Source organism: Strongylocentrotus purpuratus, unplaced genomic scaffold, assembly GCF_000002235.5.
Source record: "Strongylocentrotus purpuratus isolate Spur 01 unplaced genomic scaffold, Spur_5.0 spur5_scaffold_4, whole genome shotgun sequence".
Lineage (NCBI taxonomy): Eukaryota > Metazoa > Echinodermata > Echinoidea > Camarodonta > Strongylocentrotidae > Strongylocentrotus > Strongylocentrotus purpuratus.
Genome location: NW_022145610.1, coordinates 24,534,376 through 24,552,138, shown reverse-complemented (window position 1 = coordinate 24,552,138; position 17,763 = coordinate 24,534,376). Strand labels below are relative to the sequence as shown.

General features: G+C 38.8%; 1 protein-coding gene and 1 pseudogene across 1 annotated transcript; both read right to left on the bottom strand.

Moving 5' to 3' along the window:
* Positions 1-3,866: 3,866 nt before the first annotated feature.
* Positions 3,867-5,429, bottom strand: LOC115929090 (annotated as a pseudogene).
* Positions 5,430-10,363: 4,934 nt separating this feature from the next.
* Positions 10,364-17,136, bottom strand: LOC592025 (heat shock 70 kDa protein IV-like). The gene is made up of 2 exons (XM_030997486.1): positions 16,505-17,136; positions 10,364-12,603 (listed from the first exon to the last, which is right to left on the bottom strand). Exons 1-2 carry the CDS (start codon positions 16,690-16,692, stop codon positions 10,920-10,922), a joined length of 1,872 nt encoding a protein of 623 aa, XP_030853346.1. The 5' UTR covers positions 16,693-17,136; the 3' UTR covers positions 10,364-10,919.
* Between the last annotated feature and the right edge of the window lie 627 nt (positions 17,137-17,763).

The following is a 17,763-nucleotide window of genomic DNA, read 5'->3' as shown; positions in this document are numbered from 1 at the left end:
CGAAAGAGCCGTTCATGAACTATCGTTCTCCTGAGCGTCGTTCGATAGGGGTAATTATATACGTTTATTGATATAGATGCTTTAACGCTTCATGCATACATTTTGAAATTATATGTAAAAGAACATTGTATTTTGTGTTAATGAATTAACGCAGTACAACCTAGTAGTAATGATGAGAAACAAGTTATTATTGAAATTATTGTGCTAGCAATGACTTAATTTCTCTAACGAATTTTTATTGACATAACGGAATTCTTATAATGATTGATTAAGTTTGTGGGTCATCATCCTTCCGACACAAGTCTCCAGGGATCTATTCCTCGTAGAAACCATGTCGGTTTTGGATCTTCTGATATAGCAATTAAATCTATTTTTGCCCGGGTCAGTTAGATTGGTGACCCTAGTTAATAATGAAATGAAAGTGTAGTGGAATGTTGGTTTTGTTATAACCGGATAAAGAAAGTCTGGTGAAATAACCTTTATTATTTCATCGTTTGCTTTATTCGAAAATGAGTTTAGAAATAAGTGTTGAAACCGTAGAAATTAAATATCATGTATTTTGAAGGATATATTGATAATTTCATTTATAGCCGTAAGAGCGGACAAGAACGTTCTTCACTACTAACTATAGCACGCTGAGCGTCGTCGAACAAGCATCCAAGCATCGAATCGTCGAACAAGCATCGAATCGTCGAATTAGCATCCGAGAATCGCCGAGTCAGTATCCGGGATCTTGAAGCACGTGACCGATTGCCGTAACAAGCGATTACGGGACATCAACCTTCACGAGTCTTCAAGCATCGAATCGTCGTAGGAACCATGTCGGTATTTGATCTTTTGATATAGCAAATACCAAGCAGAAGGCTTTCGCCTTATTTCGGACAATTGTCTTAATTTCGGACACTTTAAAAACTGGGAAGTTAACTTGTACGAATTACACTCGTGGGTATTGGAATAATTAAATGACTGTACGTATTTGTAATATTTGTGTAACAGCAGATTTATATGAATTGGGAAATTAACTTTAGACGGGATTACACTTTTGGGTATTGGAGTAATTAAATGACCTTACGTATATGTAATATTTCTGTAACAGCAGATGTCTATGAATTTAGATGTTGGTGTAGTTGTCAAATAAAAGTCTGTAAAACTCATTTATGAGAGTCGTTGTGGCTATTTTGTATATCTTGACATGGGCAATGGCGAGCTTGCGACCTATTTTGATCAACTTACGGTGGGTGAACTTTCAAAAGTCAATGGGACATGAGGGTTCCAATGAAATAGCTAGTGATAACATACGTCGGGGTGGATGTGCTTTTCGTTTCAACCAAAAAAAAAATGAATTTTTAACGATTTTGGGGGGTAAAAGTCCATAGGCTAAGGTACATGATAGGCTGCTGGACTCTGCCGATAGGGGGCGTTGTCAAATGAAACTAAACGGAGCTATATTAAGATGTATAGCGCCGGTTGAAGAGAATGGACATTAGGAGGGGCTCGACGTTTCGAACAGGTTGACTAACCGTCATCAGGAGTGGGGAATAGGAAATGTTATAATATACTTACGTTGCCACCTGATTCATCGCGGCATCACCGATCAATCTTTCTGTATCTGTGAAGGCAACACAACTCGGTGTGGTCCGGTTTCCTTGATCGTTAGCAATGATCTCCACCTTCCCATTCTGAAAGACCCCAACGCAAGAATAGGTGGTACCCAAATCAATTCCAATCGCTGGTGCTTTTTGTGGTGCCATGTTATTGTTCTTGTAGAAGTATTTGATGAAAAAACCGTTTCAAAATGTAAAGTTCTCACTGATTACACCGTCTGCAAATATCTGCGTATCTGTTTAACAACTATCAGCAGGAATTCTGGTCTCAAAGTGTTCAAACAGCTGTAGAAATAGAACAAATATCGTAGAAGAATTTTGCAGTTGAAAATATCAGCCTCCTTTTCTCTCAGAGAGTCACCAAACACCGCGTCTAGAGCAGCTTCTAGTCAGAGAAGCTTCGAGAATGAACACAATTCATTAGATAGAAAAATAATAAACAACAAGGACTGCGATTGCAAAGAAGGGAAGTGGGGAAAACCCAGCTTGTTCTCGAACGTCCGCGGTGACACGACTAGTATTGTGACGTTATAGTAGACTGTGCTCTCTTCTCGCCATATATTATGCGACGTGCATACTACTAAAAACACGTCACAAGCAAACATTAATAGATAACAGTCTGTACGTTGTATGGTGGACAAGAAAAGGAATCAATCTCTACCACTGTGACAGAAGCCCACAGGGAACATGTCATGTATTATCTAGGTACTTATTCTACTGACTTATTCATTTTTATAAATAAATCAATTCATTAATTTCTGCAAAATTATGTAGTTAGAAAGAAATAAGAACAGGCCTATTGAAGTAAAGAATGGCTGACTAGAATTTCAAATGTGAATAAATTACTTGTCTATACCCCCTCCCTATCTCTCTCCCCCTCTCTCTTTCCGCTTTCTCTCTCTTTCTCATGCAGAACACCTCAACACTCTCACATTCCCCTATTCGCTCTCTTCCTCTCTATCCCTCTCTGTGTCTCTCATTGTCACTTTCTGTTTCAGTATATTGATCTCAGTTGAACACAAGTGACATGTGCCACATCAAAAAAAATTCTCACCTCCTCTCTATCTGTCTCTCTTGTCTCTCTCTCTCTCTCCTTCCTCGTCTCTCTATTTCTCACCTTTCTATCTCTCTATCTCAACTCTTCTTCATTATCTCTCTTATCACAATCTCTTTTCCATCTGTCTTTATACCTCTCTTCTCTCCCTCTCCTCCTCCGTCTCCCCTCCCCCTCTTTATCTTCCTCCCCCCCTCTCTCTCTCTCTCTCTCCCTCTCTCTGTCTGCAGTCTCTCTGTGAAGTCTCCCTCTTCTCCTAACTGTTCCACTCCTTTTGACATCCATACTTATATAGATACTCTTCTATTTCTTTCCCTTTCCAAAAATACCATCTAATAAACCAGATAATACGATGTACAAGTTTTTTCCTTTTCTTATCAAATAAGTAATATACTTTATTCACTTAAGCATAATACACATAATTTTTAAAATAAATAATAAGTTGATAACAAATAAAAATACTAATATGGTAAGCTTTAAAATAAATTTAATTCCTGAACAAACACCATTTGGTACGACCCAGTTATTAATTGCTCGTGACTTGACCGAAATAGAGCAAAATAGATTACATACACTCCACTATGGCGTCGCTATACAAATACAAAAAAAGGTGCAAAACATACTAAATGACTAGTCATCTGGAATATTATTTGAACAAAATAAAGAGGTTTTTTTTAAGCATTATGACGAGAAATTCGCCAGTACAAGCAGTTGATGTGAAATTTAATTTACATTTATGAGCTACATAACTCTTATAACATAATTTAAAGCATACATTTGGGATCTGATTTGTCAAATTTAACTCGTTAACATCACACTTGACCCGACGTGTAAATGGAAATCCATTGTAAATATTTCCATTTTTCATCGCTTTTATATAGCGCTTTACATTGACAATGTCTCTAAGTGCTTAAAAAATATATATTATTATCCCGTTCATCAGATTCAGGCTTGTCCGAAAACAATTTAAGCACAATCTCTGCTCCCTTGGGAGTGTTCCAGTCAGGCGACATTTAATAGACGCTCAAAATGCTGAGCAAACTACATTAACGTTTGCATCCTACTTGATGCCCATTAACACATGGGCGGAGAGTGGCAAAAGTAGATTATCGACTTGCCAAAGGACGTTAGTGCCGGGCTGAGATTTGACCCCGTACCTTGTATTCTGCGGTCGGGTGACTTATCCACTAGACCACAACACCTATGATGACGATTGCTGGAATTTAATCCACCTCATCAACAGTAGGCCCACCACTGCCTGATGACGATGAGTTGGCCTGTGGTCCAGGGTGATCCGAGTTGCTACCTGCGTGTAATTTAGCCATTATGGGAGAGCATGTCTTCTGCAACTCTTCTAACTTGAACGAGAATTCTTCCTTGTTTGCCAAAGAGTTGTTATCCATCCAAGTAACGACGTCATCAACTGCTTTTGTCACAACTTCCTTGTCGCTGGAGCTAAGCTTGTTCTCTACCGATATTGATTGCAGACTTGACGTTGAAGGCATAGCTCTCGAGTTGGTTCCTGGCCGTGATGCGTTCCCGCTGAGCATCATCTTCGGCCTTGAATCTCTCGGCATCGTTGATCATCCGATCAATGTCTTCTTTAGATATCCTTCCGCTGTCGTTGGTGATGGTGATCTTGTTGCTACGACCCGTGCTCTCGTCCTTGGCAGTGACGTTCATGATGCCGTTGGCGTCGATGTCGAAAGAGACTGCAATCTTAGGGACGCCCCGAGGTGCAGAAGGTATACAAGATAACTCAAACTGGCCAAGTCGATTATTGTCTTTGGTCATAGCTCTTTCTCCTTCGAGTACTTGGATGGTGACGGCTGGCTGGTTGTCAGAGTAGGTTGTGAATGTCTGGGTTGCCTTTGTTGGGATTCTTGTGTTCCTCTCAATGAGCTTTGTCATCACACCTCCTGCTGTCTCAATTCCAAGAGAGAGAGGAGCCACATCGACTAGAAGAACATCTTTGATTTTTTTTCGATCTGGTCGCCAGAGAGGATAGTAGCTTGGACAGCAGCACCATAGGCAACAACTTCATCAGGATTGATAGACTTGTTCAGATCCTTGCCGTTGAGGTATTCCTGGAGAAGTTTCTGGATCTTTGGGATTCGTGTTGATCCACCGACAAGTACCACGGTGTCAATCTTGTTCTTGTCGATCTTAGCATCAATGATGGCCCTCTCTACTGGCTGCAAACAATTTCTGAAGAGATCTGAACACAGCTCCTCGAATCGTGCTCTGCTGACACTGGTGTAGAAGTCGAAGCCTTCGTATAGTGAGTCAACTTCGATGTTTGCTGAAGCACTGCTTGACAGTGTTCTTTTTGCTCGCTCCGCTGCTGTGCGGAGGCGACGAAGCGATCTTGGGTTGGACCTCATGTCTTTCTTATGCTTTCGCTTGAACTCCTCAGCAAGATGATGGACTAGTCTGTTATCAAAGTCTTCTCCTCCGAGATGAGTGTCACCGGCTGTCGACTTCACTTCGAAGATATCATCACCAATGACCAGGATCGAGACATCGAACGTACCACCACCGAGATCGAAGATGAGGACATGTTGCTCCCCCTTCAGCTTCTTATCGAGTCCGTAGGCGAGGGCGGCAGCGGTGGGCTCGTTGATGATTCTGATGACGTTGAGGCCAGCGATCACACCTGCGTCCTTCGTCGCCTGTCGCTGTTCATCGTTGAAGTAAGGGGGAACAGTGACGACGGCATCCGTGATCTTGAAGGCAACTAGACAGTTAGAGAATAAAATACATTTCCACATTGTTTTGAGCCCTTGAAATGCATGTCCAAATTTAATACAATCAATACAATTTTTCTCGAATTTCACCCAGAAGCATTTGTATGTCCACGAAAAGTATCGTTTTACCTTACAATATGAAAATCTCAGTTGCCATAAATTTGATCGTGTTCGGTATTCCAGACTTTACATTTTCCATTGGCACTTAATACTATCTAAATGCAACTCTTCCCTCTCCCTACCCTTTCTCTCTCTCTCTCTCTCTCTCTCTTCCGCTTTCATGCTTATGTTCCGCTATTCCACTATGCATTGTTCACATATTTTTTTTGGGTTAACATGTTTTGCTTATAACAAGGACGTGAGTCCAAGCTTAGCTCGTGGCGACCCCTTTTCTCTATGTGTGATTTTATTAGACCATAATTATGATGTTAACAAATCATAAATTTATGATGATATATATTGAAAAAATCGAACAAGAAACTAGGAATCAATTTATTTGGCCTAATACTCCATTTCTCTCTTCCCTTTGATTCAAGGTTTTTCTTTTTTGCAATACGATATTCAAGATCTTTATTATAGTCTATGTAAGTTCTGAAATCCTGAAAATTGAGTATTTTACTTTGAAATTTGCATAAATAAATGTAGTATTTAAGCATAAGAAATAAATACGTCAAAAACATATCCTTTTCATAGCCAAACATTCTTTCAAATATTGAAAAATTCATTACTTTATTAATCTTCTGATTAATAGTTTTAATGGTATCATCCCAAATGGATTTTACAGTCTGACATTCGATGAAAATATGTAGGTAAGTCTCGGGTTCATTATCGCAAAATGAACAATTAAGAGAATTCTTTCGTTTAATTTTGAACAAAAAGTTATTTAATGCTATGGCTTTATGAAATAGTTTGAAATAAAATGAACGAATGCGAGTGCTTATAGAACATTTGAAATTATCAATATGAATCTTGTCCCAATCAACAGGGTTAGGGTCAGAAAGTTCTTTCCAGAATGTTAATTTCTTTTCGGGAACATGTGGCTCTAGTATGACATTATAAGCATATTTGGGAACCTTCCTAGCTTGCACAAGTGTATTGGCAAAGGCATCAAAGATTACATCATGATTAAGATCTGATGAGAACAACCAATCAGAAGGAACATTTTTCCTAAGAAAATTGTATTTCCTCCTATCCCTAGGATTAATATCGTAATCAAGTATCAATTTTTCAAAAAGTTTGCTACCAGGGTGAGGAGGATTAAGGAAATCAGTTATAAAAATAATACCTTTATCAATCCAACCCTGATACAAAAAATAATTTTTGGATTTTGAGCTAATATTCTTATTAAACCAAATACATTGACAAGATCCAATTGAACAAAAAGCCATATCAAATTCAGCTTTCACAAAGTTTTCTCTAAAAATGTACCACGTTCGAAGGGAATCAGCTAATTGACTCGAGTATAATTTGTTCAAAATTTGGTCCGGGGCATGAGCCTTCCATAAAATGTTCTTTTCTTTATTGAACTTTACTAAAACAGAAAGCTCAATGGATTTCCATAAGCTTATATAATTATCGTCTAGTAGCATCTTCACCCAAGACATTTTCTGAGCAATAGTATATGAATAGGGGTCAATCATTTTTAAACCACATAACGAAAAATCATTACACATGAATTGTCTTTTGACCCTATCATTGCCTCCATTCCATATGAACTTATAAAAAATTGTATTCAATGTTTTAAAAAAAGATTTTGGTATCTTAATACAAAACACAGAGAACATATATAAAAGTTGAGGCAACAATACGGTCTTTACGACACAGATCTTCCCAACTAGGGATAAATTTCTAGCGCGCCAACAATTCAGAGCATTTTCAATTGACTTAAGTTTTGTCTTATAATTAAGGTCAAACAAACGGTTGGTATTCAAAGAAAAGTGTATTCCCAATGTCTTAAACTATTCTTTATTCCATTTTAAACCCGTTTCAGATAATGGTTGTTGTAGAGATCCCCACTTGGAGCCAATCCATATAGCCTCTGATTTATTTAAATTAAGTGTACAACCAGAACAACCAGAAAATTTACCAATGGTATCAAATAATGAATTAAGAGAGAGAGGAGACCCATCAATAAAACATGTAGAGTCATCTGCTAGCAGGGAGATTTTCAGATCATTACCTTCTATTGGAATACTTTTAATATTGGTATTTTGACGAACGGCAAGTGCCATAGTTTCAATGACTAATAGAAATAAATATGGGGATATTGGGCACCCTTGAAAAATACCCCTTTCCATATTGAATTGTTTAGTGAGATTTCCATAATTAGTGACATAACTTCCCCTATCCGAATAAAAAGTGTGAATACAGTCAATAAACTTACTACCAAAATTGATTTTTTTTTAACACATAAAACAAAAAGCACCAGGAATGTCATTTGATTCAGTGTATTCGATTATATCAATAATCAAGCGGATATTGGTTCTAATATTCCGTCCCTTTAAAAACCCAGACTGGTCAGTGTGAATTAAGTTTGAGAGACACTTTTTAAGGCGGTTGGCAAAGGTTTTTGCTAAAATTTTATAATCAACAGTCAACAAAGATATGGGTCTGAAATTTTTTTAATACAAGTTATCTTTATCTTTTTGGGGGATCAAAGTAATAATACCGTTCCTCTGGGAAAAAGACATTAATCTATGTTGTATTGAAAAATTAAAAGAATCAATTAACATCATTCCAAAAAACAACATAAAATTCCACATGTAGGCCATCAAGACCTGGTGATTTATTGTGTTTCATTGAAGTAATCGTTTCCAGGAGTTCCTGTTTGGAAATAGGAGTTTCTAAAAAGCCTTTATCAGCATCATCCAATTGGGGGATATCAATATGATCCAAAAATGTGTTAATGTCTTTTTGATTGTTGTCTCTATTTTGTGATTTATACACATTTTGGTAAAATACATGGATTTCCTCCAACAACTTTGTTTAATCTACAACAAAATCATCGTTATCATTCTTAATTCTAAAAATACTTTTCTTTTCCCCTATTCTTTTTTCCATATTACAAAAATATCTTGAACTCTTTTCTCCTTCTGCCCAACGAATTCGGGAACGTATAATCAGACCCTGAGTTTCTTGGTCCAAAATTGTGTTCAAACTACTGTTAATTTGTCCCGTTCCAAAATAAGTTGATCATTATTATTATCAAAACTCAATTTGAAATTAACTTCTTCTATCTCGTTTATAAGATTGTCTTTACTAGCTTTTCTTTCTATCTTTTTTTTCGGGCACAATATTGTATACAAAAGCCGGTGACTGTACATTTTAAGGAATCCCATAAAGTGTTTGGGTTAAATTGGGTATTAGAATGAATGCGTTTAAAATCTATTGTCTCACGTACTTCAAATAACATGCTACCTGTTCCACTTGGGACCAAATAACAGGGGAAATATTTAAGCTAAATATTGTCCTCGTTTACATTATTTTGTCAGATGAAAGGTAATTACACAAACTGATGATATTATTATGCTCTTGCATTTGCTTTGTAATACCACTTTTGTTCTCAAACTCTATAGCGAACCATAAAGTACAAGAGTGAGTACGGTATACACGACCGCATCTTTTTTTTATGATCATCTTCGTTTATATTCCAATATTATTTTTATAATCATGTCTGTAAGGACTATCGTCGACTAGATGCATTTTTCGTAACAATGCTGAAGACGAAGGATGACGGGGGGGGGGGGGTTACATGCATGTCACCAATTGAATGGCGATAGTACACACACAAAACAGAAAGAGAGCGAGGGAGAGAGCGAGGCACGTGCCCCCCAATTTTTTTTCCAAGATCGGTTTGAACTTTTTTAGACCCCTTTTTTTTTTTACCTCGATCGATTACATGTATGTGCCCCCCAAACATCAAACTCTGGCTACGTGCCTGATCTACGATAAAGTTCAGATAATAGTTTTTTCCTTTGTTTATCAAATCAGTAATAAACTTTATTCACTATATCATAATGTATAATTTTGATAACAAATGAAACTACTAATATAGTAAAATTTAGAAATGAATGAATATGCTTATGTATATAATTATTCAATGTTCTTAATTTAAGTTCTAGAATATTGCTTTGAACTTATATTTCCTTAACACATGCTGCTCGTGACGTCTAAGATTTTTGCTCGTGGCTTGACCGACATTTTTCATTTCATTTATTTCCAAAATAACAGCAAATAAAATTCATTCCAATTAAAATATTAACATACGAGAAATATACATAACTATGGTACATGCAATACAGTAAAAGTAAACAATAGAGACTAAGAAAATGTTTGCTTGCTATATTACGGTGGAAACTTAGGAAAGCATAGCTTGTAATTTAGGTTCTCTAACATAAAATATCATAGTACAATGTATCATAAAGTAGAAAATACAAGGAAAAGATGGGGAAAATGGGACGAAACAAAACAAGACAATATAATCATGACAAGACAAGCAAAAGAACACAAGCACAAGAAAGGGACACTGAAGTTTGCATTCTGCAGCTATCATGGACTATCATTGAGCGACATTGGTTGCTATAAATCAAAGCCCAAGGGAAAATGTAAATGAATAATGGCTTGCATTTGAAGCAAATGAGCATAATGTTACATAGATTCTTTAAAACTAGCTTTAACTTCAGATTACGTTTAAATGCAACATACTTGGTGAGACTAATCAAGAGAATTCCAAAAGATCGGGCCAGCGTAAATTCTGCTTACAAAGAGTTCTTAACATTGGAATATGGTAATAAGAAGATTGTCTCGTTGGGTAATCGTGGAATCTCTCATATTTTTTAAAAACAACAAAGTTAATGCATGAGGCAACTCGTCCAGATTCAGTTGATACACAATATAATCCAGACGCAAATTATGTAAATCAAATATGTTTAAAGCAATGATGCAATAAAACAATTGATCTGAACGGACTAATCTGTTCTTATAACAAATTATTCTCATTGCCCTGTTTTGTAGCAACAATAATTTATCCAGTTGATTTTTGGAGGAGTTGCCCCATGCTAATGTCCCATAATTCAAATATTGAAGGATAAGGGTAGTAACTATGCAAATTAAGCAATATATTGGAGGGAAATATCATTTTTTAGTTAATTACTCCAACATTTCTAGAGCAACCTAGATGAAAGGTAGATGTATTCTGCCATGGGATCGCTATACAATTACATTAAAGGAGAAAAAGTACTAAAATGACTAGTCATCTAGAACATTAATTGAATAAATTGATTAAAGATAAACAGTTATTTTTCTAAAGCATATTTAACAAAAATTTCGTCAGTTCAAACAGTTGATCTTAAATTAAAATATAATATAAAATATATTTTTGGATCTGATTTGTCAAAGTTAAGGTTAAAATTACACTTGGCCCGACATGTAAAAGGAATTCCATGATGATGGCTGTCATTTAATCCATCTCATCACAATAGTGGGCCCACCACTGCCTGATTACGATGAGTTGGCTTATTGTCCGGAATGACCTGAGTTACTGCCTGCGTGTAACTTAGCCATGATGGGAGAGCATGTCTTCTGCAACTCTTTCAACTTCAACGACAATTCTTCCTTCTTTGCCAAAGAGTTGTTATCCATCCAAGTGATGACGTCATCAAATGCTTTTATTACGAATTCCTTGTCGCTGGAGCTGACCTGGCGCTCTACCGATGCGTCATTGATTGCGGACTTGACGTTGTAGGCAAAGCTCTCGAGTTGGTCCCTGACCGCGATGCGTTCTCGCTGAGCATCATCTTCGGCCTTGAATCTCTCGGCATCGTTGATCATGCGCTCGATTTCGTCTTTAGATATCCTTCCTCTGTCGTTGGTGATGGTGATCTTGTTGCTACGGCCCGTGCTCTCGTCCTTGGCAGTGACGTGCATGATGCCGTTGGCGTCGATGTCGAAAGTGACTTCGATCTCAGGGACGCCCCGAGGTGCAAGAGGAATACCGGAAAACTCAAACTGGCCAAGTCGATTGTTTTCTTTGGTCATTACTCTTTCTCCTTCGAACACTATGATATCTATGACAGACTGGTTGTCAGCAGTAGTAGTGAAGGCATCGGCTGCCTTTGTAGGGATGTTTGTGTTCCTTTCAATGAGCTTTGACATCACACCTCCTGTTACTTCAATGCCAAGAGAGAGAGGGGTCACATCGACTAGAAGAACATCTCTGATTTCTTCGCTCTGGTCGCCAGAGAGGATGGCAGCTTGGACAGCAGCACCATAGGCAACAGCTTCATCAGGATTGATAGACTTGTTGAGATCCTTGCCGTTGAGGAATTCCTGGAGGAGCTTCTGGATCTTCGGGATCCGTGTTGATCCACCTACAATTACCACGGTGTCAATCTTGTTCTTGTCGATGTTAGCATCACTGATGGCCCTCTCCACTGGCTGCAGACACTTTTTGAATATATCTGAACACAGCTCTTCGAATCGTGCTCTGCTGACACTTGTTGAGAAGTCGATACCTTCGTAGAGTGAGTCAACTTGGATGTTTGCTGTAGTACTGCCTGACAGTGTTCTCTTTGCTCGCTCTGCTGCTGTTCGGAGGCGACGAAGCGATCTTGAGTTGGACCTCATGTCTTTCTTATGCTTTCGCTTGAACTCCTCAGCAAGATGATGGACTAGTCTATCATCGAAGTCTTCTCCTCCGAGATGAGTGTCACCGGCTGTCGACTTCACTTCGAAGATATCATCACCAATGACCAGGATCGAGACATCGAACGTACCACCACCGAGATCGAAGATGAGGACATGTTGCTCCCCCTTCAGCTTCTTATCGAGTCCGTAGGCGAGGGCGGCAGCGGTGGGCTCGTTGATGATTCTGATGACGTTGAGGCCAGCGATCACACCTGCGTCCTTCGTCGCCTGTCGCTGTGCATCGTTGAAGTAAGCTGGAACAGTGACGACGGCATCAGTGATCTTCTGACCAAGATAAGCCTCAGCTGTCTCCTTCATCTTGGTCAAAACCATTGAGCTGATTTCTTCTGGTGTCAATGTCTTCTTCTCTCCCATGTACTCTGCCTGTAGCATTGGCTTGCCTCCTTTATTGATGACGGTGAAAGGCCAGTGCTTCATGTCTGATTGCACGTTTTCATCTGTGAATCTCCTCCCAATAAGACGTTTGGCACCAAAGATTGTGTTCTTATGATTCCTGTAACGATAATAAGTTTGTCGTGAGATTCTTGTTTATAAAAAGATGTTTTAATTTGTTCACCCGTCATTAAATTTTATCTTTTTAAATAATAGTTTTAGATAAACAATTGTTTAAACATAGAAAATGTTAGATGCTCCTTACAATAAATCGGCTTGCATAATAATCGGCTTGCATGTTGACATACATGCTTACCGTCGCTCCATATGAGAGAGGGAAAGGATAGGGGAGTCCTGAAAAGGATTGTCGGTAATCTTTCTTTCTTGAGGCCGCATGGGTGTCGATCCCGGGAGGAGGGGGATATATCCCCCCCCCCCCAATATTTCAGGTGGGGGGGGGGGGTGGCCTGTATAATCAACCCCCCCCCCAATAATTCACCATCAAAAAAACAAAATGAAGAGAAAAATTAATGATGAGAGCCCGATGAGAGTTAATGGTTAGTACTCGCAAGATGGCATGTCTTGTCTCATCTTATTATGTCAGTTTCCCGTCCTTTGTGTCCCGTTTTGTCATTCTTTTCCTTTTTTGTATTTTTTGATTATTTGATACTTTAAAATGGTTTATGAAAATATTTTATTATACTATATCTACTTTATTGTGATGATTAAGACACTCTAAAATGATTCATGAAAATAATGTTCATATTATATTTATTCTTGGGAACCTACAATAACAAGCTATGCTTTCCAGTAGGTTCCTGTTTCATTTCATAATTTTGCGTATCTGGTATCATAAGTATATCTGGGTGTAGAAGTAGATAATGGAAGTTTGTTGTTTGGTAGTTGGAACGTAAGTTTTATATTATGTTTTTAAGAAACAGACAGTTTGCATGAGATCAGGAGTAGAATTTTTCTGTCATTTTGAGAACTAAATTTTGCATCATTGATGTTCTGTTTCATTGAATTGAGTTTCCCGCAGAAAGGATTCAGTTGTGGCATGATAACATTCAGGTGCATATAAGACGGAGCGGATGCATGCCCCGACCGTATCAGGACATTATTACCCTCCGAAGAGAGTCAAAATGAAGAACCAAACAGGCGCGTAGACAGGGGGGGGGGGCAGTGGGGGCAGTCGCCCCCACTACTAAAACGCCGGCCAAAAAGAAGAAAAAATGTGAACTTGATTCAAACAAGGATTAAGAGTAGAGAACGGTACAACGAATCGTCTTATTTCTCTTATAATTTAATGAAACGTCAAAAGAAACTGAATTTAGACAAGGATTAAGAGTCGAGAACGGTACAACGAATCGTTTTCTTTCTCTTATAATTTAATGAAACGTCAAAGCTTCTGCCCTTCGCGCGGGAGGGGGAAACTGAATTCAGACAAGGATTTAGAGTCGAGAACGGTACAACGAATTGTTTTCTTTCTCTTATAATTTAATGAAACGTCAAAGCTTCCGCGGTATGCGCGGAGGAAGGGTAACTGAATTCAGACAAGGATTAAAGCTATGGTCACAAATCAGAGCAGCGACCGACCGATCAGTAGCCTGCTCGGTCGCTGCTGTAATTAGGCATCGCCCAGCGATTAGGTCGGTGCCCGGGCGGCGACCGCCCAGCCACCGAGCGTATTTTGGGCGGCGAGTGAAAAGTGAGCAGGCGCCGCCCAAATTTTAACTCCGCGCTAAAACTTCAGCGGCGACCGAGCGATGCCCTAAAAACGAGCGGTGCCTGGGCGGCCTCCGCTCGGTGGCCGGCCAGCCGCCGGGCAGAATTGGTTAAAAACTCGCCGCTCGGCCGCCGAGCAGGCTACTTTTGGGTAATGTGACTATAGCATAAGAGTAGACAACGGTACAACAAATCGTCTTCCAATGACCGGGGTAATAGTATATTTTGTAAAGCGCTTAGAGACATTTGTATTAAGCGCTATATAAAAATTAAATATTATTATTATTATTCTTTCTCTTATAATTTAATGAAACGTCAAAAGAAACTGAATTTAGACAAGGATTAAGAGTCGAGGACGGTACAACGAATCGTCTTCTTCTAATAATTTATGAAACGTCAAAGCTTCCGCGCTTCGTGCGGGAGTGGGAAAACTGAATTCAGACAAGGATTGAGAGTCGAGAATGGTACAACGAATCGTCTTCTATCTTTAATAATTTAATGAAACGTCAGAGCTTCCGCGCTATGCGCGGAGGAAGGTGAACTTGATTCAAACAAGGATTAAGAGTCGAGAACGGTACAACGAATCGTCTTCTTTCTCTAATAATTTAATGAAACGCCAAAGTGAACTCCCCCCTCCCTGCACCCACCCCCCTAGGGGTAAGTGAATCGCACGCTTCGCGTGCTCACTACCGCCCCCTAAAATGAAATCCGGGCTACGCGCTTGGAACCAAAAGCAATATGTTTTTCATTTACTAATGAGAACTATGTTTTGGGAGATATCCTTACACAGAATATTGGAATGGGTTTTTCACGATGAATGTTGTTTGGAGACATCAATATTCATAAAATGTATGTGTCTATCACCAGGAAATAAAGAGTTTCCTGTCTACATGAACCTTTCCTGGTTGCTTATTAATGCATTTTCCCACTGGTAACATAATACTTTCACATCTTGATATCTCTCACCATTGGATTATTTTTTGGTAATGTCTATATATATATTTTTTTAATATATGACATCAGTCTGGTAGGCCTACGCTGCAGGCAAGAGTCAGGACTAACATTTAGGATGTTATTAATTTTATTACCACTCTTATATTCTCTGAAATGTTATCTTTATTGAGGGTGAATTGAAAAAGTTAATAACTCGGAAGGGAAGGGGTGCAACCTGCCACACGCTTCTACCTCTTGGTTGCTTTGATCTATTGCCGAAAATATTTTGGCCACTATCATCCCCCCCAACCACGGATACAAATCGACACCCATGCTTGAGGGTACGATGTGTGTGTTCCTGAGAAGGACTTTTGGTAACCTTTCCTGAGCTTATAGATCTACATATTGCTCCGGTTGTCTCATTTTCGCTCGCTGTACCATTAATTGCCAGCACAAACGTAGCTAGTTCGCCGTCACTACCAAACTAGAATGTTCCACTATGTTGGAGGGTGTATATGCCATTGGGTATGATGTGTGAACCGGTGTGTGCGGAAATGGTGTGTTGGGGAGGGGAAGTGAGAGTGTTCATGTGTGGGGTAATTGTATGTGTGTCAACAATTAAAGACTGATACATGACAGATGGCTAATCATAAATCTACAATGACGAGTAAACTGTGTACATCACAGTCCACAGATAAATGTGCCTTGAACATATAGCAGACGGCAATCGGCGGATCAGACGACACTTGATAGTGATTTTGTATGTGAGATTGCTTTGCTAAATATAAAATACAAGAACCTATTCCATATCTTTAAACTATCATTAACAGTTATTAAAATAAACCTACCAAACTACATAATACAATAAAATACTTGACTGAAAATAGGGGAGTTTGATGTGGTGCACAATTGCACCCCTCTGTAAATAATCGAATAGTCCATGGCGTTCATGAATATTCATGTTTTTGCTTACCTCGGCAAAATGCTTGCTTATACTAAATGGAAACATTACGGTGGGGGGTTGGCTGAAATAGCCATAATGAACAAATCAGAAATGATCTATGATAATTCATGCTTGTTATCCTTCGCGTGCTTGACCTATAATCTTACAATCGCGTGCAAATTGAGTCTAAAGTTCGACTTTTTGCACATGTGTTATATAGGCAATGGCGAGCTTGTGACCTATTTTGATCAACTTACGGTGGGTGAACTTTCAAAAGTCAATGGGACATGAGGGTTCCAATGAAATAGCTAGTGATAACATACGTCGGGGTGGATGTGCTTTTTGTTTTAAAAAAAAGAAGAAGATTTTTTTAACGATTTTGGGGGGTAAAAGTCCATAGGCTAAGGTATAATATACTTACGTTGCCAATTGATTCATTGCGGCATCACCGATCAATCTTTCTGTATCTGTGAAGGCAACACAACTCGGTGTGGTCCGGTTTCCTTGATCGTTAGCAATGATCTCCACCTTCCCATTCTGAAAGACCCCAACACAAGAATAGGTGGTACCCAAATCGATTCCAATCGCTGGTGCTTTTCCTGGTGCCATGTTATTGTTCTTGTAGAAGTATTTGATGAAAAAACCGTTTCAAAATGTAAAGTTCTCACTAATTAAACCGTCTGCAAATATCTGCGTATCTGTTTAACAACTATCTGCAGGAATTCTGGTCTCAAAGTGTTTAAACAGCTGTAGAAATAGAACAAATATCGTAGAAGAATTTTTCAGTTGAAAATATCAGCCTTCTTTTCTCTCAGAGAGTCACCAAACACCGCGTCTAGAGCAGCTTCCAGTCAGAGAAGCTTCGAGAATGAACACAATTCATTAGATAGGAAAATAATAAACAACAAGGACTGCGATTGCAAAGAAGGGAAGTGGGGAAAACCCAGCTTGTTCTCGAACGTCCGCGGTGACACGACTAGTATTGTGACGTTATAGTAGACTGTGCTCTCTTCTCGCCATATATTATGCGACGTGCATAATACTAAAAATACGTCACAAGCAAACAGTAATAGAAAGTCTGTACGTTGTATGGTGGACAAGAAAAGAAATCAATCTCTACCACTGTGACAGAAGCCCACAGGGAACATGTCATTTATTATCTAGGTAGTTATTCTACTGACTTATTCATTTTTCTAAATAAATCGATTCATTAATTTCTGCAAAATTATGTAGTTATTAGAAAGAAATAAGAACAGGCCCAAGTAAAGAATGGCTGACTAGAATTTCAAATATGAATAAAATACTTGTCTATACCCCCTCCCTATCTCTCTCGCGCGCTCTCTCTCTCTCTCTCTTTCTCATCCAGAACACCTAACACTATCTCACATTCCCCTATTTGCTCTCTTTCTCTGTATCCCTCTCTGTGTCTCTCATTGTCACTTTCTGTTTCAGTATATTGATCTCAGTTGAACACAAGTGACATGTGCCACATCAAAAAAAATTCTCACCTCCTCTCTATCTGTCTCTCTTGTCTCTCTCTCTCTCTCTCCTTCCTCGTCTCTCTATTTCTCACCTTTCTATCTCTCTATCTCAACTCTTCTTCATTATCTCTCTTATCACAATCTCTTTTCCATCTGTCTTTATACCTCTCTTCTCTCCCTCTCCTCCTCCGTCTCCCCT

Bases quoted from the DNA above. Each gene is read 5' to 3' on its own strand.
- LOC592025 (XM_030997486.1), bottom strand. From the start codon at position 16,692: ATGGCACCAGGAAAAGCACCAGCGATTGGAATCGATTTGGGTACCACC. The intron at 12,604-16,504 runs GTAAGTATATTA...TTATCGTTACAG, and splicing joins GCAATGAATCAATTGGCAAC to GAATCATAAGAACACAATCT.